The sequence below is a fragment of the Euprymna scolopes genome, chromosome 27, assembly GCF_053919585.1.
Source record: "Euprymna scolopes isolate OS-2025 chromosome 27, ASM5391958v1, whole genome shotgun sequence".
Taxonomy (NCBI): domain Eukaryota; kingdom Metazoa; phylum Mollusca; class Cephalopoda; order Sepiida; family Sepiolidae; genus Euprymna; species Euprymna scolopes.
Window position 1 is genome coordinate 34103602 of NC_136508.1, and position 26717 is coordinate 34130318.

Below are 26717 nucleotides of genomic sequence, written 5' to 3' on the forward strand. Positions count from 1 at the left end.
AGAGTTCATCCATTGTTGTTGTCTTGTGGTGGCAATGCAGGATATCTTTGTTTAGATCTTTGGGGTCTAAACATAGATGGAGTTTGCAGTTGCTCTTGAGCATATACACAATACTATTACTCCAGTCTGTTGGCTCATCAACCTTGTGGATTATTCCCTGGGATAGCATTTCATCGAATTCTGTTTTTATTTTATCCCTCATATGGATGGCGCATTCCTAGGTGCATGAACTGTCAGGTGGTTATTTGGAGGAAGCATGATGTGGTCTTCTCCTGTGGAATTATCAATCTGATCAAATTGATCTGAATATCCTTCAATCAAGTCTTTCATAGAGTTGATTGAGGTATTGAATGAAAGAGCAACTGAAGCACTTACTGCATAATTAACTGGCATACTTTGTTCTTTGGGTAGAGCAGTGTGGGGTAACTAGCTTCAAGTCCTGGAGGGAGGATAATCCTAGTATAGTAGGTCCCTGTGAGATTACTACATAGAACAATGTACCTCCATTCACCCTTGTATGCACGTTGAACCCATATGGAGCTTTGTTGTGAAATACTGGATCCATTGAAAGCTAAGCTAAAGAGTATTGCAGTTTCTTTCTGCTTATCGGCAGGACGTAATTGTCCATTTTGGTCTACACATTACGGAAATATTTGTTGGAATATACATGAGGGGAGTGTATTTCCTTCTGCACCTGTGTCCACCTTAATTTTCAATTTATGCATCCCTTTCTTATTTCATTACATCTAATGTAGTGAATGCCTTTGACCAAATGCTCTTTTTAACATGTTTTTAGCTGAATAAATGAACATTTTCTCAGAGTTACCATTTATCTGGTCCTGAAAATTAATAGAGTTCTGTTGGTTTTTATAAGCATACTGTATCAGTGTGAAGTCTTCGTTTTTGATAGACTTGTTCATTTGTAGCTGCCTGTTAGGGTTCCATTTTACCTTTTTTTTTTTTTTTTTACTGTGACACACACCTTAGCCTGTGGTTCTTCTGACCATAGGCATTTTCCATTTTGATGGATACATTCACATTTACCATATGTGTCTGTTCTTTCTGCATCTAATTTTGCAAGTAGAAGTGTACAATTCAAAAGTTCGTTTGTGGCTCTATTCTCAAAATTTCTCCCAAATTGCAGCTGGATTGCGCATATCAGATTCGTTTTCTGAATGACTACAGGTTATACTGCCTTAAACCCTCCTTTCCAAATAATAAAAGAATATGGTCAACTTGCCTGTCCTCAGGAATGTGTTTTAGGGAGAATTTGAGGTATTCCATCCAATTTGATGTTTCCCATTATTATGTATTCATTTGAAAGTATATTCATTTTCGAACAAAACGGTGGTATTTTGTGGACTTACAGTGCTTTGGTTTTTAAAATATGCCTATTTTAGCAGGACCCCCTTGAAATCTGATTATCCAAAGCATTTTATCATCCATGTATATTGCTAATTTTATTATATAGGAAACGAAACTAATTAATCTATTGATTTGTTTATGGTAATAGCCTTTGTTAATCAGACCTAAATTTTGCATATCTATAAATTTTACTTTATTATGTATCTAAATATTTTTATTAAATTTATTTCTACTTTTAACCAGAATTTTTTTATTGCTATTTAATTAGTTTTAATTAACCATTTTTAACATTAATTTAAGATATTTCTTTAATTTTTTTCCTCTATCATTTGTTTATAATCCATTGAAGAAACTTCAAAGATGGCATAATAAAATGAAAAAAGGTAATTGCAACAATGCATCTGTTCCAACTCATGTTCCCTGTGAACGTTAAGCCGAGAGGTTTAAAAGAAGTACTTTCAGGTAATGTATCATTAGCCATAGCTATTAGTGGTTGAGAAGGTTTCTTGTAATTATTGAAGGAAACAAGCTTAGTCTCGGCAGAATTGAATGTGACCATCCATTTTTGTCCCCACTACAAATTGGAGGTCTTCGTTTAGTGTTTCTGCCATTTCCTTAGATATGTGTTCATTTGTTTTCCCCTCATGCTTGTTATAGAGCATGGTGTCATCTCAGATACAATTTTGTCAGGGAGGTCATTTATGAATATTAGGAATAATAAAAGTCCAAGGATAAACCGCTGAGATACACCTGCGCTTATATCATATTGTTTAGATGTATATGACCGTTGAGGAGAATCTGAATTCTTCTCTTATTTAAGAAGGATTTAATTATGTTAAGTATTTGTCCAGTGATACCGTATGAGCTGATAATATGCATTTATTTTCGTTTAAAATTGATAAATGCTTTTTCTTATGATGAACTATGGCCGAAATAAATTCATTAATTGATATAATAATTAAATGAATGATTTTGCAGTATGAAATCAGCAAATTTAAGTTTGAAGTTAAAAGTAGATTTGATGGTATGGCCACGTTGAAAGAAGAGATGTAGATATAGAACAATTGAGGTAACCGGTTCAAGTCACAGGGAAAAACCAAGGAAAACATAGTCCCCTGTTTTCTCCTGAGAAAGAGGGATTAATAAAGACCCGGCTAGAGATAGATTAATGAAATGGATGTTAAACTTATGATGATGCAATTCTACTTGATAGTTCTCAACCATTAAGTAATAAGTATTGTTATTATTACCATTTTTAGTAATGGTAGTATTATAACTCAGACCAGCATGCGAGATGTACATTAAACTGAATATAATGGTGACAACGATATAACATTTTATTTTTCAATTTTATTTATTTATTTTTTCTTTTCTGTAAACACTTTCAGACATCTTTTGAGGGTGGAATGTTGATGTTGACTACACACAGATTACTATGGAGAGCCTATCGAAATAATGTAAGTAGAAAAGTGTTTTTTTTTTTTTTTTTTTTTGTAAAACTTTAGTCTTGTATACTTTATTCATTTAGCAACAAAAAAGCAGATTCCACTATTTTAGTGATAACATGTAAACAGTCTGGAAAAGTTGATGCTAAAAATTAAAAGCCATGTATTTTAGATTTTTGCATATAGATCTAATGTAAAATAATCGCTCGCTGCTAGATTGTTCAGAACGGATTTTCTGGAAAAACTCCTTTTGGCAGCTTCATGAACCAAGATTCCAGCACACGAGCAACGCTGAGCACCCACCCATATATTTTAAAGAGGGGTGTCTATAAAGGCAGTCCTGGAAATGGCTTAAGCAGTTTTCGATCTAAGAATTACTTTATTTCATATGTTTTGAAAATGATGCGTATATGGAGTCAGTACTGATAATAACTGAAGCAGTCTGTGATCTGAAAATTACTTTATTACATGTATATTTTTTAGAAGGGAATATATGGAGTCTGTCCCAGAAATGGCTGAAGCAGTTTACGATCTGAAAATGACTCTATTTTATATATTTTTTCTAAGATCTTTTTTTTTTAATTTCTCTCCATTTTATTGCGCAAAACGGGTGGACGGAACGAAATTACCTTTATTGAAGAATGTCCTTGTTTTTATCTATTTTGAGTTGTCCAGAAGCAATAAATATGAGAACTAGTGTTGGGACAATTCCTAAATTTTTTTTCCGATTCCGATTCCAAGAAAATGTTGATTAACGATTCCGATACCAAGTATGATTCCTGTGGAATTGTTTTGAAATATACCATTATTTAATTAAAAGTTTTTGTGTAGCGAAAAAATTTGGTACAATGAAAAAGTGGAAATACAATTAAGAGAATTTCGAAAACGATTTGATTTTTTTTTTGTAAAATTTCTTTCATTGAGGAAAAAAGTCAAAACAAATATTTAAACCATGAATTAAACATGCACCATGAAATTAATAACAATCAATTTCTGGAGTTATTTTATATATTAAAAAATATAAAGAAAAAGTAAGTTTTGATTAATTCAACAAAAATACAATAACATCAAATTTCAAGGGGAATAACATGTTTTGTTTATCTTTTGATATTCATTTTTTTTGTTTTTATTTTCTCTTTATCTTTGATAACTCTAAAATTTAACATTTTTTTTGCAACTTCAATCGCTAACTGATTTTTATTCCACTTTGTAGAATATTCTTATTTCTGAATGAAATTTAAAAATAACTAAATCATTGATTAAATTTTTAGCCTTTTATATTCAATCGTCTCAAATTATTCCTATTTATTTGACTTTTTAAAAAATATTTTTAACAATAATAATGTTATTTTTAAAATCTAAGTAAATTGGTTTATTTCTACATTTATTTTTATATAATTATACAAGGTAAATATAGTGATCCGCTACAACAGAACACCGACCACTCTAATTTGTTTTTTTAGGGGTAGTCGAGATCGCTGACAACGAATTTGATAAACCCGTCGTAAATTTACCGTTTGCATGGTATTAACCCCCTGAACCCAGGGAATATTTTCTGCCATTTTACAGCTTCTGCTTACGCTGCGCGCGAGCGAACATAAATAATGGCTGTTCAATGTGCCTACACGTAGCAAACTGCCTTTTTACATGGTGTACAAATTTTTTGTGGAACATTTAAAATTATACGAAAAAGAAGAAAAGCACTCCAAGTGGGGTGATAATGTCAGAAAGACATTTTTTTTTTTTTTTTTTCAGAACGGGGGTGGTGTTGCTTATGTTTTTGTAAACCGCTGGTGAAAACTTTGTTTAAAATGCATTAAAAACTATGTAAGACAAAAAAAAAAATCCCCTCAAAAAGTACTATAATATATTTTTTTAAAATTTTGTTTTAGACAACTTTTTCTTTGAATTTTAAATTGTCTGGCAATGAAAAAAAAAGTTTGAAAATTCTATGTTCTGGGGGAAAAAAAACCGCCTTTCTGACATTACCCCAATTTGGAGTGCTTTTCTTCTTTTTCATAAAATTCAGAATTTTCTACAGAAGATTCATACGCATGTGAAAAGACAGTTTGCTACGTGAAGGCATATTCAACAGCCAGTGTTTATGTTACTGTGCATAGCATAAACGGAATCTGTAAAATGGTGGAAAATAGTCCCTGGGTTCAGGGGTTAATACCATGCAAATGGTAAATTTGTGACGGGTTTTATTATCAGATTCGTTGTCAACGACCTCAATTACCCCTAAAAAAACAAATTAGAGTGGTCGGTATTCTGTTGTAGCATATCGCTATATTTACCTTATATACTTATCGTCCTTTAATGTTTCTTATTTAATGTCTTAATTTACCTCTTTATTTCTATATAAAAAAGTAAATTTTTGGTAATTGTTTATTTCTATTGGTAAATAAGTAATTTATTGAACTTTCGAAATCGCCTCCGCCTTAATGCTGTTTCTGACAATCTTTTTATTTTTATTTTTTGTTAGGGGTTGGGAAACATTTACCTATGCTCACATCACGACTGTGATACCAGGCATCGGTGAATGTCGACCAAGCCCCTACAGTCCTTTAGTTGAATGGCTCTGTGTCAAGTTAGTTTGCAAAATTAGGGTTCAAAGGATTTTTTTAAAAAGTTAAGCTCTTTTCCTTTTTTAATAAATTTTTCACATCTTTTTTTTTTTTTTTTGATTTTGTTGTGCAAAGAAGTTCCAAAAGAAATGTTTAATTGCTTCATTCATAGAATATTTTAATGAAATGTAAATTTCTAAAAGAAAAAAATTAAATTCACTTACTGCATTTATTTAACAGATAGCAAAATGATTGTTTTCTTTTGTAGTTTTTGAAAGACGCGAACTGTCAGTCAGCATGATATATAGTTCTAACGTTTTTGTTTTTGGATAATTCAAAAAAGTCGACTGACAGATAACTAATCCTGGGCCTCAATGTTTCGAAACAAACAGACAGTGCTTATGTATGTGATGGAATAAGAAAACTCATTAAGATAAAGATTACCTTTAAAGTAGTTATTAAAATTCTTGTATATCATATTAAATGTTATGAAAAGTTCTATGACGTTTTTATCATAAATTTTTTACAGCATTAATCTCACTTCAAACAAACAATTCAACTTAAAAATATAAGAGAATTGTAATGAAAAAATCGTAAATCTTAGGTATTTTTTAATGATACGATTCTGATTCCTCCCAAAATACACGATTCTTACGATTAACGGTTCCAATTAATTGTCCCACCACTGAGAATGCAATATTACACTTGAAAAAGGTTGCTCCAGTTGGTGAAACATACTAATAAGTTTACAAAGACGGTAAAATGAGAAGAGGAAAAGGGAAACATAAAGAGACTGCTGGAGAGAGAGAAGGGGAGAGATTTATCTTGTAATATAAAGATATTACACATAATTTTACTTCTATTTAAACTTCTATTACCCTAAGCAACGCCAGGCATCCGTCTGCTATTAGTTTTTATGTTCAAACTTACTGCAGATGTCTTTTCTTTTGCATTTAAATAGGGTTAAAAGATTTTTAAAATATTTTTTGTTTTGTACTTTGTATTATTTATTTTTTTATCAGCGGTTAATTAAATTAAAACATTTTTCACATTAATCACTTTTTTTTTTCTTTTTTTTATATCATAACTGCTTAATTTTTTTTTCTTTTAATAACACAAGTCATAACTACTCATTTTTATGACATAATGCTTATTTTGATTAAAAAATATTCTATGGGCTCTGTTTTTCGCATTTTTTTCTTTTTTTTTTTAGCAAGTCACACACACGTATTAAACTAAAACTGTTTAAAACGCTTATTTTGCAATGTTATGATGTCATAAGCGCTCATGGCCATGTGGGAAAAAGTGTTAGCCTGTAAGTTTTTGCCTTCTTCTCCTCTTTCGCGTTTCACGTTTGAGCCTGGCAATCACGGCTCATTTTCATTAACACGATCACTCTGCTATTTTGATTTAGTTGATTTATTTGGAGGGAGGGGGCTCTTTTTTTCAGCACACGGGCAACATTGGGCACACACCCGCTAGCCTATTACATAAGGGGTAGTTGTATTTGTGTGTTTGTTCTGTTAAAACTCTAAAATTACAAAACAAACACTTCGAAAGTTCGTATTTTCTTGATTGACATTACCAGAGATGAATATTATCTAAAACTTAGAAAAATTTAATCATTCTCTGACTGTAAACGTATATTTTGTCAGGAGTCTGTTTTGCAGTCAATAACTAAAAGAAGTAACTTTATTTTTTTTTTTTCTTTTTATTCAAAAAGTTATTTCCATTATGCCAACTCATTCATTGAATAATCTATTATGTGTATGTGTGTGTCCAGAGAAAGGAATAGGCTGGGTGAATAGGTGGGATGGGGAAAGGGGGGGAACCAGAGGAGAGATGGAAGTTTTTAAAGAAATATGTTACACTTTTGCTCCAGGCAAAGTCGGGTAGTCCTGTTAGTAATATATATATATATATATTATCTTGTTATAGATGACCACCTCAATGTTATACATTTTTTTCCCTATTTGCTAGCAATAGGCTAAATATTAATATTTGTCTTGAACTAATTGAAAGTCTACTAATCCATTCTTCTTTCAAAACCTAATGTTAAAGTCATTTATTTCTTATTTACTTGACTCCCTGTGAGAGCAGTGTTGGACAAAAGATCGAGCTTTTATGTGGGGAGATCTAGCTCTCTAGAGAAGGGTGTTCTGGATGCAGACAGATAGAAATTGTCTCAGTCATGAAAGAATTCTCTTCCACTGACCGAGAACAGAAAAAGCGAAGTATAGCAGCAGAACAGATGCTGCGCTGTGATCCGGTCTCAAAAGCCAAGGATTCATTCGGCAGATATTTCATCAGCCAAGAGGTGAAGAAAGATTTTGCCAATTCTATTTTTAGATCGGAATGCAAAGCAGGGAAGGGCAGGAGATAAAACTTCCTTTCCCCATTTCTTTTAAGATCCGGATTCCAGTTTCATTCAGTCTTTTTCACTGCGGCCATCGAATGGGAAGGAAGCCTCTCTCCTCATGGGAGGGGAGACGATTTTTCTCCTTGTAGGAGAAGAGGCAAATAAAATAAAAGTAAAGGAAAAGGGAAAACTATTTTGGAAAACTGAAAATGAACGACATTCGGTATGAGAAGCGGATGATAAGAAATAATGGAATAAATGTGAATTTATTATTTGAACTTTTTTTCCCCACAAAAGGATTCTTTCAGACTAATTATGTCGCTAACAAGTTGTGAAAAGAAAAAGAGCAAAAAAAAAAAACAAACAAAAAACAGTGTAAATTTTGTTTCTTCTTGTATCAGGCTGAAAGTTTAATTTCTCCTATTGGCCGCGTAATTTCTAGTTATGCTGTTAATCTCTTTCAAAGAGTTTTGCTCAGTTTATATGTTTAGAAATATCCCACACCCCATAATTTTTAATATATTCTTGATGTAATGGAATAACCTAACATCCCTTCATAGATGAAATGAACTATGGATATATTGACCCTCTCACGTGATTGAGACAGAAGGAAAAAAGACAGGAAGAGAATAAGAAAAGATGTTGAGTAACTCTTGCCTTGTATTCCCTTGTAAATAAACCTCTTTGTCTTTCACCCATAACCCCGTGTTTCTTGCTGTATTCTTATTAAACTAAGGATATAACAAATGGCGACAGGATTCAAATTCACAAAAAGGAAACTTTAAGCCAAAAAGATATTGGAAAACGAAGAAAAAAAAATGCACGGAAAAATTCAACTACTGAAAAAGCAAAAGCTAAGACACACAAAAAAAAGTAAGTTTTTTTTTTTTTTAATTCAGTCTGTTACGGTCCTACTGAAAAAAAAAGAAAGAGAACTCGGAATGAAGAAAGTTGTCCATTTCAAATTTCTTTTGTTTCATAAGAAGAAAAAAATATGGCAGAAAGGAATGCTTGTATGCTGTTGGTTCGGTGTCAATTTTGTGTGAGTAACCGCCTCCAAAAACTTTATCTACAAAAGAATGTTTTTTTTGTTTTTTTTTGTGGTTTAAAAAAAGAAGCTATTCAGTGAATTTATTTAACGTTTTGTGCAGGTACTGTTAACCTTTTGTTTTATTACTGTGTTTAAAAAAAAAACATCTTCAACATGGAGCAATTAGCCGAGTTTACAAAAACTATACAATTAGCACTGGCGACTCAACAAAGCCAGATGGAATTTTTACAAAAAAAGCAGTTAAAACAAAATGAAGTATTAAAAACAATATTAATGAAACAAGAAGAAAAAAAGGATTGTCGATTCACTCCGGAAGGAATTGCAAATTCGCTGACAGAATTTTTATATGGACCAACTAATGGCTTAATATTTCCAGCATATTATCATAGATACAAAAATATTTTTCCAAACGATGTCAGGCCTGGTCGAATGAAGAAAAAATTATATTACTGTTGCAAAAACTGGGTTCCCATGAAAATACGAAGAATACCAATTTTATACTCTCAAGGAAACCCAAAGATATTTCTTTTAAAGAGACTATAGAAATTTTATTGAACATTTTCAGGGAAAGGGATAGCTTATTTTATACTCGTTATAGGTGTTTAAATATTTTGAAACAAGATGATGAAGACTTTATTGCCTATGCTGGAAGAGTAAATGCTGAATGCGAGTTATTTAAGTTGAAAGACCTAAAAGAGGACATGTTTAAATGCTTGATATTTGTGCAAGGGTTAACATCCTCGAAGGATAAAGAGATTCGTTCTAGGATATTATCCATTATGAACCAAGACATAGAAATAACCTTACAGAAAGTTACTGAGGAATGCCAGAAATTGTTAAATTTAAAACAGGATAATACAAGTATCAAAGAGAAAAATGTTGACAAAATACAAAGGGTAAATCAAGGTGACGACTATGTAAAAAAAAAAAAAAAAAAAAATCACTTCACAAGAGTGCTACTTCAAAAGCAAAATATGCTATAAGTGTGGACGTAAAGGACACAAGTCAACAGTATGCAAAAAGGAGAAATACTGTAAGCCTGAAATAAAGACCATTGATTCTAAAAAAGAGTCAATGTATGGTAAAAAAAGGAAATATATTGAAGTTAGAATTAATGGCCGGAAAGTAAACTATCATTTGGATACAGGAAGTGACATATCCTTAATTGATGAAACATGGAAGAAAATTGGTTCTCCAAAGCTGCAAAACAAAGAAAATTGTCAGAGGAATGTCTGGAAATAGATTAAAATTTAAGTGTGAATTTTATACTAATGTGACCCTGAATGAAAAGACATTAAAAACTAAAATGTATGTGATACCTGGAAAAAATTCTAATCTATTCGGTATAGATTTGATGATACTTTTCAATTTATGGGAGACACCAACAAACTCATTTTGCAAAAGAGTAAATGTGACAGGATCTGAAAGTCCCAAACTGCCAAGAAGATTTGTTGGGGATTTGAAGGAGGAATTTAAAAATGTATTTTCTGAAGGTCTGGGTTGCTACACTAAAACGGAAGTGAAATTTGAACTGAAAGATGAAGCGAAACCGGTGTTTAAAACCAAAAGGAAGGTTCCGTATTTGGCATTAGAAACAATAGAGAAAGAATGAAATAGACTCAAAGAAATCGAAGTAATAAAAAAAAAAGTGGACTACTCTGAATGGGCATCACCCACAGTTTATGTGAAAAATAAAAAAATCAGGGTATGTGGAGATTTTTCGACGGGACTGAATGATTCCTTAAAGGATCATAACTAACCACTCCCTACCCCTGATGAAATATTTTCTAAGTTAAATGGAGGAAAAATTTTCCCAAAAATTGACTTGTCAGAAGCATATTTGCAGGTCAAAGTCCATGAAGATTGTTCTAAATACTTGACAGAATTATTTTCCCTAAAACGATGGCCATTTGGGTTGAAAGTAACACCACATTTATTCCAATAAATTATGGATGCCATGCTAGCAGGCTTGGATTTTGCAATGGCTTATTTAGATGACATTTTGATAAGAAGCAAAAATGTTGAAGAACATAAAAACCATATTTGTAAGGTATTTGAGAAAATAGAAGACTACAGATTTAAAGTGGCTCTCGAAAAATGTAATTTTGGTATGAACAAGATTGAATATTTGGGACAAATAATTGATTGGAAAGGTAGAAGACCTAACCTAAATAGGACAGAAGCAATTAGACATGCCTAGACCAGACGATGTAGTGAATTTACAGTCATTCTTGGGTCTAGTAAACTACTATAATTCTTATATCCCAAATATGCATGAACTAAGAGCACCATTAAATGAATTATTGGAGAAGAATAAAAAATGGCTTTGGACAAAAGAATGTGAGGAAGCATTCCAAAAAATTAGATGTTTGTTATGGGATCTAGCGTTATAACATTACGATCTGAAAAAGGATTTAATTGTAGTGGCAAATGCGAGCGAATACGGTTTAGGAGCTGTGCTTCTACACAGAATGGAAGATGGATCTACTAAACCGATTTCTCATGCCTTGAGGGTTTTATTAACTGCTGAAAGAAAGTACAGTCAGATCGAAAAAGACAGTCTGGCGATTGTGTATGGCATGAGAAAGTTTCATAGATTCATTCATGGAAGATCTTTCATCTTGGAAACAGACCATAAACCATTACTATCGATTTTTGGTATGGATAAAGGGATTCCTAATCATACGGCAAATAGATTACAGAGATGGAGTATTATTTTGCTCAATAATGATTTCAAAATGAAACACCTAGCATCTAGTAAAATTACACATGCAGAGGTTTGTCGAGATTGATCTCCAGTAAAACTGAATTTGAAGAAACTGCAGCGAAAACAGATAAATATATTAATAAGATAAAAAAACAATTGGGACAAGATGAAAAGAATAGAAAAGGATTAAAAGTGTTTCCATTTTCCATGTGTGATGAAACTCTGATGTACGCAGACAGTGGTAATACAGCAAGTATTTACAAAAGAAAATCCTAAAAGAATTCCACATGGGACATCCTGGAATCCCCAGAATGAAGGCCCTAATGAGAGGATTCACATACTGGCCTTGAGAAAATGGTGAAATTATGTAAAGGTTGCCAACTAGCCAAGAGGTATCCTCTCATACAGACGCAACCTTGGCCTAAAACAGATGTACCCTGGACACACATCCATATCGATTACACAGGACCTCTGAAGGGATATTATTACCTATTAATCGTAGATAATATGTCAAAATGGCGAGAAATTTTTAAATACAAACACCCTACAGCAGCAAAGACAGTAAAAGCACTGGACGAGGTATTTAGTCGGTTCGGAGTTCCAAAAACAAAAGTAAAAAAAAGTATCAATGATAATGTAAGGTACAAGACTTACGATGACGGGGATAAAGTTTTCTTAAAAAATTATCAGGCTGGGAAGAGTTTTTGGGAAGAAGGCATAATCTCAAGAAGAATTGGGAGAATGGTTTACATTATAAAAGGGCAGACTTTTTTTCCACAAAAAATATATTAACCAACTGAGACCCCGATACATAGAAACCGTCAGAAACCAAGAGTTACCAATTGAAGTGCTATATGATACTTTCCATATAAACCTCCAAACAAGGAAGTACCAGTAACTCAGAAATCCAGTCACTCTCCAAAAGTAAAAACTTGGCAAACACAAATGGTGAGGAGAAGTGAAAGGAAAAGTAAAAGGACCAAATTTTTTCGACAAAGTCTAAAAAGGAAAAAAATTATAGAAGCACAATTCTATGGAAGAATTTAGCTTGGGAGGAAGTTGATGTAATGGAATAACCTAACATCCCTTCATAGATGAAATGAGTTATGGATATGTTGTTCAATCGCTTTGTTTACTTTTTATTTAATTCCTTCTTCCCCCCCCCCACCTGATCCCATGTGTGACAAATATTTGTTTTTTTGTAAATTTCTTTTGTTTGCCATGTGTAACAACAATATATATATATATATATATATATATATATATATATATATATATATATATATATATATACTCACTCCTTTGATTTGTGTATTCTTCCAAACATTAATTTTAATTAATTCCCTATAATTTTGGTTCTTTTTTTTCATTTTTCTCATGGGATGCTCACTTTAGTTAACTATTATGTGTAATTATATTCATGCAAATATTCTATATGACTTGTGTAATATTTGCGTAAAAAGGTTATAGTAAACACAAATCTCTTTGTGTATATATTTATGTATGCGTATATTATACCTATTTACTATGCCTCCCCACGGGACAAAGTTAGACACCAGGGTCGTTTTTTTGTTTAAAAAATTTTACCTACCAAACTCCTCTGTCTTTGGTCTACAGACATGAAACTTAATATGCAAGGTAGTCAAACCCATACAAAACTTTATATTTGGGTCTTAGCCTGGGAAAATTGGTACAAAAATGTGAAAATTAAAAAAAAAAAAATGTAATTTGCTAGGTGAAGGTCGAACACCGGCATTACGAATATGCATGGAGAGCAGGTAATTTTGATTTAATTCTATATATTGAATAAGTTGATCTCTTTCTTTATGGAATCATCTTTTTGTAGACACAGATTTTTTGTGGAGATGGAAGGAGGAGTGTGTTCAACATTTTAAGACAGTTTTTAATCTCCAAATTCATTTCTACATTAATTTTGACTAATCCTGTTTGTTTTTTCTTGCTTCATTGCAGAACTGTGTTCTTTGTTTATCACTATCTTTATGTGTTTATATTGAAGAGCAGCCATCTGGCTTCACGAAAAGGTAAGGTTTTAGAGATTTTTTCTTTTTTTAGATAGGACTATTTCTCTTTTTATTTGATACTGTATATCACAATTTGAATCTATCTAGTGCAATCAATAGGAATTTGTGTGATATCTATCAGAAGCATCTAAAAAATATTAAATGAAACATAAACAGATTGTTCTGACACCAAAGATGGACTCCACGCAGCAATGCAAAGTGATTTGAAGACAAGGAAAATGAGAATTTAAATTTTAAAAAGTAAGAATTTTAATCTAATTCAATTTATTTAGAATAATTAAACAATGTTTCTTTTTAAATAGGATGTTTTTATTCTTTTATGCCACAATTTGAATATATCTGTTGTCATCAATAGAAACGTCTGAAAATATATATATATATATATATATATATAACAAAAAACCCCAAACAAACCTACCTTTAAAAACAAGAGTGGATATTATTTGTACTTGTTCTCACAAAGGGCATCATTGTGAGAACAAGTACTACTACTACTACTACTAATAATAATAACAATGATATCTATTCTTGTTTTTTAAGGGCAGTTTTTTTATATATATTTTTCAGATGTTTCTATTGATGACAGTGGATAAATTCAAGTTGTGACATAAAAGAATAAAAAAATTCTATTTGAAAAGAAACATTGTTTAATTTTTTTACCCCCCCCCCCCCCATTTACTATCTCTTTAATCTCTGACAATCTTCCCTTGAAAAATGCCCGAATAATTAGATCATCTCTATTTTCTTTTTTTTTTTTATTCAGTTATCTTCCTAATCTTAGATTTTAAATGCTAAGATCTATAATCACCTTTTCTGTCATTTTTTTTTTATATTTTAATGTTAGTGCAAATTAGTGGCCCTGAGTTATAACATTGAGTTAAAAAAAAAAAAAAATTAGCATTAAAAATGACTTGGTTGTTTTTTTTTTGTTTTTTTTTCTTTTAGATTATTTCTGCAATTTTTTTTTTCTTTTTGCCAAATTTTGTGTAGTGTTTCCTGTGTTATATGGATCTTTCTCTTTTCTGGATTTTTGAAGATCTAATGGCCGAACCCATGAAGGCACTTTTTTTTTTTTTCAACACCAATAAGGGAGTATGGTGTAAGAGATTCTAATAGTCCTGAATTATAAAATCAACTATCATTACCTGATAGTAAAATATGCTTAAATATGATATTTTAATGCATGCAGATTTCGTATTTATTATTATAGAGCTAATTCTCTATTATGATATTCTACCCGATATATAAAGCAATGATTTCAAAACTTTACAAAAATTACTTGAGTGACATCAGCTAGAATCAAAACCAAAATATTTAGTGCTCCAGCCTTAGTCGTTACCATTTGAGCTATTGACAGATGGATAAGAAAACATTAAAAATGAAGCGACTAACATTAGTCGACTTATGTTTGCCAAGTTTAATATTTCTTTTTTAATTTTGACCGTTTTAGCAGCTATTTTTACAAGCTAAAAACCAAATCGAATTTGTTCCATAATCCAAATCCCCAAAATTGAAGAGTTTGGTAGAGACTGTTCCGCACCACATATACACACAAGGCCACTTTTTTATATATGTGTATATACATGTGCATGTGCTACAAATTGTGCACAATATAGAAAATATGTAAAAATAGAACTGAGCATAATAGTTAAATAAAATCATTCAATAAGAAACCATAAAAATTAATTAATGAAAGGTTGTTTTTCAAAGGAACATGCAAATTAGTTGACCTTTATGAAATCGCTCGCATGTTCATGATTGAGTATATTAAGGAGTTCGTTCTAATAATTTTTAAATAGAAAAAGTAAGCTTTTTAATATCAATGTTAGCAAAAACTCAACTTTCTATGTGTACAAATTAGGATATAAGTGAGACAATGTGATTCAGTTTTGTTTGCTTGAGGCAAAGTTGCTTCCCTTTCATCGCTTCCTTTGTTGGCTGTTAGATAACAAATAATAGACAGGTAGTTTCTGAGTTTAAAAAAAAAAAAAATCATTTTATTTATTAGAATTTCTTATAACATTTTCTTTTTTTTTTTTAAATTTCAGTGCCAAAATTATCGTCCATCTTCATCCAGCTTTGGCAAATAAAGCTCCCGGACCAGCTGCGAGTAGTTCTTTTACTTATGTACGCTTATCATTCCGAGAATCTGGAGAAAAAGAGGTTTGTAACACATTTTGATTTTATTTTATTGAAAGATGGGTAACGTGAAAAAAAAAAAAAAATTAAATTAAAGTTTGGTTATATTTCTCAGACACCTTTTTAGATAATTGTAATTCCATTCTAAAATTATTCTATTTGAATTTATTTTATAAAAATGCTATCAATTTTTTGCAGATTATAAAATAAAATTCAAAAAAGAACTTGTTCAACAGTGAAATTCATTTTGTCATTTATGATTATTGTTTAAAATTACCTATTTACTTCCTGGTGCTACTAGATTAAGCTGCTTAAAGATATTGGTTCCTGACCTAAAATGCACCAAAAATTGATGTTGCTCAATTTTTCTTTCCATTTGCAAAACTCAATCATTTTTCACAAAATCAAAAACAATTTTCCTGTACAGAACAACTGAACCAAAACAGCATGAATAAATATTTGAAGATATAAAGAATTTTAAGCATAAAAACTATTTACAAAATTATTGAATTTGGCATTAAATAACCTATAAAAAAGCCAACCATTTGTTTTTTTTTTTAAATTTTTTTTAGAACACCCTCAACTCTAGAAAGTTTTCAGTCCTATATACCATGTGATGTTTCTTCTTACATAAGCCAAAACTTAATTCAGTAAAGATTTTTAAATATTTGGATTGCATTACACGGTATAGAGGTGTCTACCATCAAATTGATCTAACGTAATTTAGTTCTTTAAAATCATTTAACCATCAGTATTTTAATTAAAACCAGATCTTGCACGTGTGTTACTTTTTTTCCAAAGATTGAGAGCAATTTCGTAGCTGCACAAAAGTCACTTGACTTTCTTTCTGATTATAATCATTCACTTAATTCAAACAGATTCTTAGAAGGATAATGGATCTATTAAAAAATGGGTATTTGTGCAGAATTTAAACCAGACATGGCTGGTTACTTTTAATGCATCTAAAACCAAGCTTCTATCTTTACATCATCAACGTTCTGATCCCCATCTGGCATCAATTAAAATGAATGGCTCTCGTCTTGGGGAGGCCTCAAGTTTTGACAGGCTTCTGGGCTTGACCTTTACTCCTGATCTTAAATGGAATACGTACATCAAATCTGTTGCCAAGGCTGCTGGAAAAATGGTTGGATCCTTCTATCGATCCAGTAGATATCTCACTGCTGATGCAATTCTCTATTTATATAAGAGCCAGATAAGTCCAAGGATGGAATACTGTTGCCACATATGGGCAGGAGCTGCTAGAAAAGACTTGTCCTGCCTTGATAGGGTTCAAAATAGACTTCGTGGCCTGGTGGGAGATGTCCTTTTCTCTTCGCTGTAACCTCTATCTCACAGAAGAGATGTTGCGAGTTTGTCTCTGCTTTATCGTTATTTTCATGGAAAGTGTTCAACTGAGCTGCTATCTATGGCCCTCCCCCTCACCAAACTTTCACAAGAAACACTAGACTAGCTGAAAACATTATCAATAATTTTCCCCACTCTTTATCTGTACCTAAACCTAAACATAGATTCCATGATCAAAGCTTCTTTCTTAGAACTGCACGCCTGTGGAATTGTCTTCCGTTTTCCTGCTTTCCAGCTGTCTATAATATGGTTGTCTTCAAGTCCAACGTGAATAAGTTTCTGATGAGCCGTTCCACTTAAGTTAACAAATTTACCGAACTTCCATTACTATTGATTACTATATTGTCCTTTTGACTACTCTATACTCTTTAACTCTTATCCTTGAGTGGCCTATCGGCCTTGATAAGAAAAAACAAAACAAAAAAAAACATAATGTCAACTGCCGGTTTTCAATAAATGTTGCCAATTATCACAGCATAACAACGCTATTCAAGGAAAATACTAAAGAAAGCATTTAAATATATTAAAATCACCAGAAAAAATAAATATATAATGAAAAAAAGAAACCTACTGTAACAATTTCTGTTTTATTCTTGCAACAAATTTTTTTAAGTGAAAGAAAATAAACAAGTTTATATATATATATATATATATATATATATAAACTACTTCATTTACTCACATAAAATTAATATACGAAAGTATAAATTTATGCGTAAACTTTAAGTATTTACTTCAAAAGTGCTCAATACATAGGTAGAGCTAGTTAGAAAGTTGTAAAATATATATGACGATTAAGCTACACTGAATATTCTGCGTTTCATCCACTCTAGGACTCTTCAGGCTTATGCGCAAATTTTGTGGTTGTCTGTTGTTTTTATATACGCACCCTGTATTGAAATTTTAGTTAGCCAATCAGCTTTCTAGTATCCACCGCGCCCTTCCTATCAGCCAAATGAACATGCACTTATCGGACAAAGGCCTATTTGACCTCTGGTTGACCTGTTCCTTTGTGTGTGCTCTATTTAGCCTGGATATCTAGTTTCTTGACCTATTTTAAATCTAGGTTAGGTTTTTTTTTATGTTAGTTTATATATAAATATATATATATGTACATACATATATTATGTGTGTGTGATCGTTTATGTATATTCATGTTTATTTAATTTATTTATTTGTTTATTTTCTATTGTTTTTGTTAGTTTTAAAACTATTTTGTATCTTTTTTTTTTTACATGGAGTTCACCACTTATCAAGGCCCAATGGCCACTCAGAGATAAGGGGATTGTGTGTACAGTAATCAGTGGGATAGTGTAGCAATAGTATTGTAGAATTGATAAGGTGTCATTACTTGGGGGGGGGGCGGTTCATCAGGAATTTGTTTGTGTTGGACTTGAAGTCTGGAGGGAAACAGGCAAGCGGAACAGAGTTCCATAGGCGTGCAGTTCTAAGAAAGAAGCTTTGTTCATGGAATCTACGTTTAGGTTCAGGCACAGATAAGGAGTGGGGAAAATTATTGATGGTGGTTTCAGCTAGTCGGGTGTTTTTTGAAAAAGATTGGCGAGGGGGGACCAGAGATTGCCATGGAAATAACGATAGAACAAAGACAGGCTCGCTACGTCTCTTCTGTGGGAAAGAGGTTGCAGGGTAGAAAAAAGGGCATCCCCCACTAAGCCACAAAGTCTATTTTGTAATCTGTCAAGGCAGGATAGGCTGTTTTTAGCAGCTCCCGCCCAGATGTGGCAGCAGTACTCCATCTTTGGACGTACTTGGCTCTTATATAGATAGAGAATTGCATCATTAGTGAGATATCTTCTGGAGCGGTAGAAGGATCCCACCATTTTCCCAGCGACCTTGGCAACAGACTTGATGTATGTGTTCCATTTAAGATCAGGAGTAAAGGTCAAACCCAGAAGCTTTCAAAACATGGGGCCTCCCCTAGACGAGAGCCATCCATTTCAATTGATGCCAGATGGGATCAGTGTTTATGATGTAGAGATAGGAGCTTGGTCTTAGATGCATTAAAGGTAACCAGCCACCTCTTTCCCCACTGTACCACGCGCTCAAGATCAGTGAAGAGAGAACATCATCATTTACGGCCTTTGATGTGTTGCCATAGATGATTGTGTCATCAGCATAGATGTCAACGAAAGATTTTAGTATGTGTTTTGGGAGATCATTGATGTAGATCAGGAAGAGAGTTGGGCCCAGTATGGACCCCTGAGGGACTCCAGCATTAATACTGTGGGTCTCTGATTTCTGCCCATCAACCACTACTCTTCTGAGCCTCGCTATCCTAGAGTAAATTTTATCTTGTGAACACATTTGTTCGCTATTTCTCTGCTACAGTTTAATAGATGTTGGGGTTCTTTAAAGTACAGGATAGCAAATTTTTCATGAAGGCATAATCTACATGGATCGTCTAGGTCTCTACATGTGGTAGCTTGTCTTATTATTTTCCATTCGACTACCGGCGAATGTCCGCTTTCCTTGAGTTCCCAGTATTTATTTGCTAGCGGTCTTTTCAGTGTTTTTTATTGTTGGGAACTCGAGGAAAGTGGACATTCGCCGGTAGTGTATATATATATAAAAAAAGCCCTAACCTAGATTTAAAACAGGTCAAGAAACTAGATATCCAGGCTAAATAGAGCACACACAAAGGAACAGGTCAACCAGAGATCAAATAGGCCTTTGTCCGATAAGTGCATGTTCATTGGCTGATAGGAAGGGCGCGGTGGATACTAGAAAGTTGATTGGCTAACTAAAATCTCAATAGAATGTGCGTATATAAAAACGACAGACAACCACAAAATTCGTGCATAAGCCTGAAGAGTCCTAGAGTGGATGAAACGCGGAATATTCAGTGTAGCTTAATCGCCATGGATATATATATATATATATATATATAATTTTTTTTTTTTTTTTAACCAATTTTTGTTTTAAGTAAACAAAATTAATAAGAAAACAAATTTTTTTGTTTTTCATATTTTTTTAAAAAAAGTTTTTAAAAAAAGCACTGTGTTTTTCATGTATTAAATTTTTTTTTTTTTATAAATTTGTAATTAATATAAAGTAAACTTCTACCTTTTTGGGGTTGGGCAACCAATTTATAAAAAATTAAATTAAGGCAGCTGGGATATTCCCTTATGATTAGGAAGACTTTTCTACAGTCGCATCGGACCATGTTAAAGTGGTGTGAGAAGAGACAGTGGATGTTGAAGAAATTCTGCCAACCCAACTGGGTATCTTTCTGTTGGAGACGCCCCTTCATGGGATTAATGAACTATCTCATGACATTATTTCCTCTGGTGGGCTAATCAAGGCCCAGATGGACCAGCAACAGAAAGCTGAGGAAAATTTAAAAGAACGTGATAAACAGCTCCAGTTACAATTTCAAGAAAGGCAACAAGTGTTGGAGGAGAGAATGCTACTTCAACAACAGAGACAAGAAGAGCTATTGTTTAAAATATTTGATAGAACGGAACACAGGGACGACAGTTTTGCTTTTTCCCAAAGTACAATATGGAACACTATAGAAACGTTCAACTACCAATCGGAGTTGGATGGGATGTTTGATGCTTTTTATTGGAGATATGAGGACCTATTCACCATGGATTGTCAAGAGTGGAGCAACACTAAAAGATTTTGCCTACTTTTGAGGAAATTAGGGACCATAGAACATAGCAAGTTTGTGGATTATATTCTTCCCAGGAAGACGAGTGAATTGGAATTTTCTGAAGCAGTCAAGCTTTTATTCAAACTGTTCAGCCCGAATTCTACACTCTTTCATAGAAGATGGACGTGCTTAAACCTGCAAAAAAGTGACTACTACAATTACCTAACCTTCATGTATGTGGTAAATAAACACTGCGACGATTTCCGTCTATCTAACTTATCGGCAGATGACTTCAAGTGTTTAATTTTTGCACAGGGTCTAGTCTCATGCAAAAACGCTGAGATTAGATGATATGTTCTCTCTAGACTTGAGAGCGAAAGGGCCTCACCCTCCAGAAGTTGGCCGAGGATTGTCAACGGGTTGTTTACATAAGGAACAACTCGAGACACGTCGAAGAAACTATTAGAATAGAAAGGTTTCTAGTATTTAAGGACCTCAACATTGAAGGGGTGAAATTTTGTTTCTAAATGGGTTTGTTGGGGATATGTACATCAGGGCGGGGGTGCAAGTGCAACGAGTTCATCAGAGCACATTCCATTAAAATATTGTAAAACAGACCCAAATGTAACATTGCGGTGATGGAACAGAGGTTCAAGCTTAGTTGACAAAGTGGGACCTATTAGATTGAAAACTCTTTTTTGGACTCTATCAAAGAGAGAGAGACAGACAGATCGGGTAGTGGTAGATGCACAAGTTCAGATGTGGCAACAATACTCCATGCATGGGCGAATAGTGGCCTTGTAGAGGTACAGGATACTCTCGGGTGTGAGTAGTCTTTTGGCTCAATAGAGAGAACTCACCTTCTTTGCAGCAGCTTTCGCAATGTTCCAGTTCATATTGCTTGCAAATGTTAGGCTGAGGAGTTTGAAGGAAGAATTCTCAAGTAGGGTGTTATTTGTTATGGATATAGGCGGTTGGAGAGCAGTTTTGTAATTGTTCAAGGAGAGCAACTTAGTCTTACTAGCATTAAATATTACCATTCATTTGTGACCCCCATTCCACTACATCTGGAGGTCATTTTCTAACGATTCTACTATTGTCTTTGATTTATGAACATCCGTTCTTCCCTCATGCATGTTATAGAACATTGTATCATCAGCAGATATACCCATTTCGGATGCAATATTATCAGGATGGTCGTTTATGAATATCAGAAACATTCATTCATGTTAAATATTCTTCATTTCTTCACTAACTTAATATTTGAGAGGTAAAGCAGAACTTCAGTTAAACACTCGAATATCTCTGTATCTCATACAGAGATTAAGTGTTAGCCCTAGGAACTTGATTTTGGAGAGTTTGATATAAAATGAAAATAAAAGTAATAACATGATTCAATTAGAATTCTATACAATGAATCAAAGCAAAAACAAAAATTAATGCATAAAAAAATACATAATATATCATGAAATGAAATGATGTGGAGATAGTATAGGTTAGACAAAAGGAAAAACAAATTAAATACAAGAATAAATAAAAAAAAAATGAGCTTTGTTGTTTGGATCATTGTTTTCTGAAGGATAATCGTTGATCCAAACAAAACTGGTAAAGCTTTCGTTTTTTATTTTATTCCTGTTATTCCTGTGTTTAAATTGTTTTTCATTTTGTCTTTTTTTTTTACACATAATCTGTCCATTATAAATACAGATAACTTGTAAATACTACAGATTTTACTTTACATCAAAACAGTTATCAAGGCTTAGTTTGTTTTTTTTTATTCATAACAAACACGTCTGAATTTAACAATTTGAATGACAAAATAATTTAATTATGGTAGTTTTTATAGCTTCAAGTTCTTTAGATTGTATTGTGACCTAGGAAGGTCAATAATAAATACAACAACGCGGTGGTATATTTACAAGAATATGTATTTACAGAACTATAGAATAATAAGTTACAGAAATCTCCTTTATACATAGTGTCTGGAAGAGTCCATATATTCACCAAATAGAGTAGATTATCATCAAAAGATAATAGATATAAATCTAGAAATGTATTTCAATAAACAATCCATCAATAGTAAAACAATAAAAACAAATAATAATCTTTACGTCACATAGAAACGAAAAATTCACTATCAAAACTGAAGAAGACTTTATTGAATAAAATTACAAAGTATTTTTTCATTTTTATCCTTACAATGTTTTTCAGTAAAAAAACAGTATTATCTGTTTCTAGGAGTTATTTTTGTGTATGTCTTTCAATATTTTATGCTCACTCATATTGTTCATTTTTTGTTTAGTTTTTTAGGTATTTTAAAGAACAGTTGGAAAACAAGAAATGGGAAAAGACCGATACAGTTCCACCACCACAACAAATTGTAAGTTTAAAAAGTATTTTCATGTCCATAAGCATGCAATCATTTTCATGTCCATATAAAATGGAAAGAGAATGAAACAAAAAAAAAATAAATAAAACTGGCAGTGCCAAACCGTCCTCTCGTCGATACTACACACAAGTCTTTTTCCTTATTTTCCACAACTTACAACAAATCCTTGTGTATTCAATATTATCTCCCACCATTCGTTCTCGTTCTAAACTATCCAACAAAAAACTCCACTCAACTCCTCTGCTTCAGAACTCATCCCATTTAACAGTTACCAATTGTGTACATATGCAAATTAATAGCATACGTTCATCAATGAGCGACTTATAAAATTATGCTTGACTTTTCTTTTCTACATTTTCTGCTGGCATTTTACAGGCTAAACAAACACGAGGTTGTTGGCAAGACTGATTTCTATTACAGTCCATAAGCAATGCAATTATTTTCATGTCCATAAGCTGCAATTCTGATATTTGAGTAAAACTGTTTATCTTTACTTTTATGGTTTAACAATTTATATATTCCCTTTTACATTTTTATATTCTGTTTACATATTAATATCTGTATATGGAAAAGGAATGTAATAATGAAATTTGTTTCTGTGAAACTTAAAATAAGGAATTTAATCGTCAATTGAAATTGTAAATATATTTTGTAAAAATGTTATTTGAAAAATAGGTTACTGAACTCGGGGTCATGTCAAGTTTGGCAACGTGACACATTTCATCCAACGTGCTTTATGAGCACATGTTTAATCATGCAATGACGTGACTAGTTCTCAATATAGGTAGAGTTTTTAGATGCTGTCGAGAAGAGTCGGGGAGAAAGAGCCGAGAGAGAGAGAGGTCAGAAACGGCTGCTGACGTCAAACCTTGGAAGCGAAAGGTTAGAGAAGAAAAAGCCATGTGAAGAAACTTTGAATTCCTTAAGCAAAATCATGGACCGGTCATGAAATAAAGGACATCATCATCTTTGTGTATCTGCGTCTTCGTGTTGTGATTCAAAAGAAAAGGTATTGTCCATTTATATTATAAGAACTTTGTGAAAATCATCATCTCAAAAATAGGTAAGAAATATGTGTTATTGGTTATAGAAATACTCCCGTTCATACAGAACTGTTTCTCTCTTTATATATACCTGTTTATGTCTCCAATATGCTATCTCTTACAACATGAACATCTTAAGACATATAAACACTCCTAAGACTCTAATCTCTCACTAAAACGAACAACAACAACAACAACAACAATACAGAATATACGTCATCTTAATACCACCAGTATATAACATATACACATATTTGGTACCTTCTACTAAAATAACACCAATTACATAATACTTGGCTTAACGTTCACAGGAAACATGAGTTGGAACTATTACATTGAGAGCACTGCCAGGACCGCTGCGAAAAAGGTAGGTTCTCTCTACCGTGCTAGAAAGCTACTAATGCCCGAAAGTATCCTGTACCTCTATAAGGCCACCATTCGCCCACGTATGGAGTATTGTTGTCATATCTGGGCCGGTGCATCGACTACTAGTCTCTCACTCCTAGACAAGGTTCAAAAGAGAGTCGCCAACCTGATAGGTCCTGAACTGTCATCCAAGCTTCAGCCTCTGTCCCATCAATGAAATGTAGCATCCCTCTGTCTGTTCTACAAGTACTTTAACGATGAATGTTCCGACGAACTACAAGCACTTGTACCCCCTCTATGTAAATACCCCCGACAGGTATTAAAATCCCACCCCTTCACAGTAGAGATTCCTAGATGTAAGAGAGCCTTCTACTCCAGTAGTTTCTTCCTCAGAACCGCTAGACTTTGGAATTCCCTTCCAGGTTCCTGCTTCCCCAACTGTACTGACATGCAGAAGTTCAAGTGTAACATGAATCGATATCTTGCTGCCCAACTCCATACATAGTACCCCTATAGCTTGTGTCCCTAATGATAGCCACCTACATCAAAGTGGCAATGTGCCTTGTTTGGGGTGAAAATGTAATAAAAACAAAATTTAAAAAAAAAAAGTGTAAACGCTTAATAAACAGAACCTTCGCTTTTATATACACATGTACATTAGAATTCTAGTGTTATTTAAGAATGTGGCACAGCGTATACATGGGAGACCGTGGTGATGAAGTAGATAATGAGAGGGACTGACAACCTTGGTGTACCAAGTTTGAATCCTCTCAGTTCCATTGCACAACTTTGACTTATGGATTTGCACTACCTTTATGTGGTAACTCCTGAAAGTACTTGATTCTAGAAAAATTGAGAAACCCAAAGCCAACAACAGAATCACTGCATTAAAAGGAGGCGACCATGGTGAAGAGGCTAACAATATGAATTGATAACATGAGTGTGTTAAGTTTTAATCTGCTTGGTTTCAATGCAAAACTTTCGCTCATGGATGTGTAAATATCTGATTCTGGAAAAATGCGTATAGAGGTGGGGGCAACAACAGAATTAAGCTGATGTAAAAAAAAAAAAAAATTGTACAATGCTAATTCATACAAATTCACTTTATTTTATGCACATAAAATTCTTTCTTTCGGTTATTTAAATCTGTAATTAATCGAACATGTTAATTTCATTTTTGTTTGCCTTTTACAGCAGCAGTCAGCACCACGTCATCGAGCAGGAATCATTGGTATTGAAAGAGCCATACAAAAGAAACAAGAAGATACTGATAAAAACATTTCCCAGGCATTTGAGGATCTCAGTAATTTAATGGAGAAGGTATACGTTTCATCATTATCTTGTTTATGCACTTATACCACTCTTTTTAGAACTGGAAGATATACTTCAGGTAGTATTTAGAGTGTGTTTTATATATATATATATATATCCCCACATAAAATGTTATAAAGAGATGCATATATTTTATGTATCAATTTTCAGTATTTACTTCAACAGGGTTGAATAGAGCTAGGTAGTAACTTATTTAAATCTGTTTATGGCAATTAAGTTTTTTATTTATTTATTTTTTTTTTTACACAGTGATCACCACTAATCAAGGCCCGGAAGCCACTCAGGGATAAGGTTTATTGCAAGTACATTACGTTAGTGTGGAGATTTGATGAAGTGTTTAATTAAGGGGCGGTTCATTAGGAATTTGTTAACATTGGACTTGAAGACATCCAAGTTGTAGTCCGGAGGGAAGCAGGCAGACGGAACAGAGTTCCACAGGTTAAAATTTTAAACTGACTATTCCTTATGTGGATGAAATGTAGAAGCATCTGTAACTTAATTGTCATAAATGTATTTCATAAATTACTAATGTGTGTTTATGTGTGTGTGTGTGTGTGTGTGTGTGTGTGTGTATATATATATATATATAACTACTTCATTTACTCACACAAATTTAATATACGAAAGTATAGATTTATGCGTAAACTTTAAGTATTTACTTCAAAAGTGCTCAATACGTAGGTAGAGCTAGTTAGTAATTTTCGCCATATATATTTTATAAATTACTATATATATATATATATATATATATATATATATATATATATATATATATGTTTACATCTCTATGCCACCTATCAGGAATCTGACAAATCAGAATTTTTTGTGGAATCGGTATCAGAAAAATTTGAACCTAATTTCCAATTCCAAAAACGATTCTTTTAATTTTTCTCTTTACAAAAAGTGAAAAAAAAAACACATTTATTAGAAT

The 26717-nt window shown here is 32.8% G+C and overlaps 1 protein-coding gene across 1 annotated transcript in view; it reads left to right on the forward strand.

The window, feature by feature from the left end:
• Positions 1–26717, forward strand: part of LOC145248805 (vacuolar protein-sorting-associated protein 36-like) — a 109108-nt gene that overhangs the window by 30390 nt on the left and 52001 nt on the right. Inside the window, exons 2-6 of the mRNA XM_080110457.1 lie at positions 2754–2822; positions 13466–13536; positions 15585–15699; positions 22959–23036; positions 25649–25774. Coding sequence (XP_079966583.1) covers positions 2754–2822; positions 13466–13536; positions 15585–15699; positions 22959–23036; positions 25649–25774 — 459 coding nt within the window. The remainder of the gene's footprint in view (positions 1–2753; positions 2823–13465; positions 13537–15584; positions 15700–22958; positions 23037–25648; positions 25775–26717) is intronic.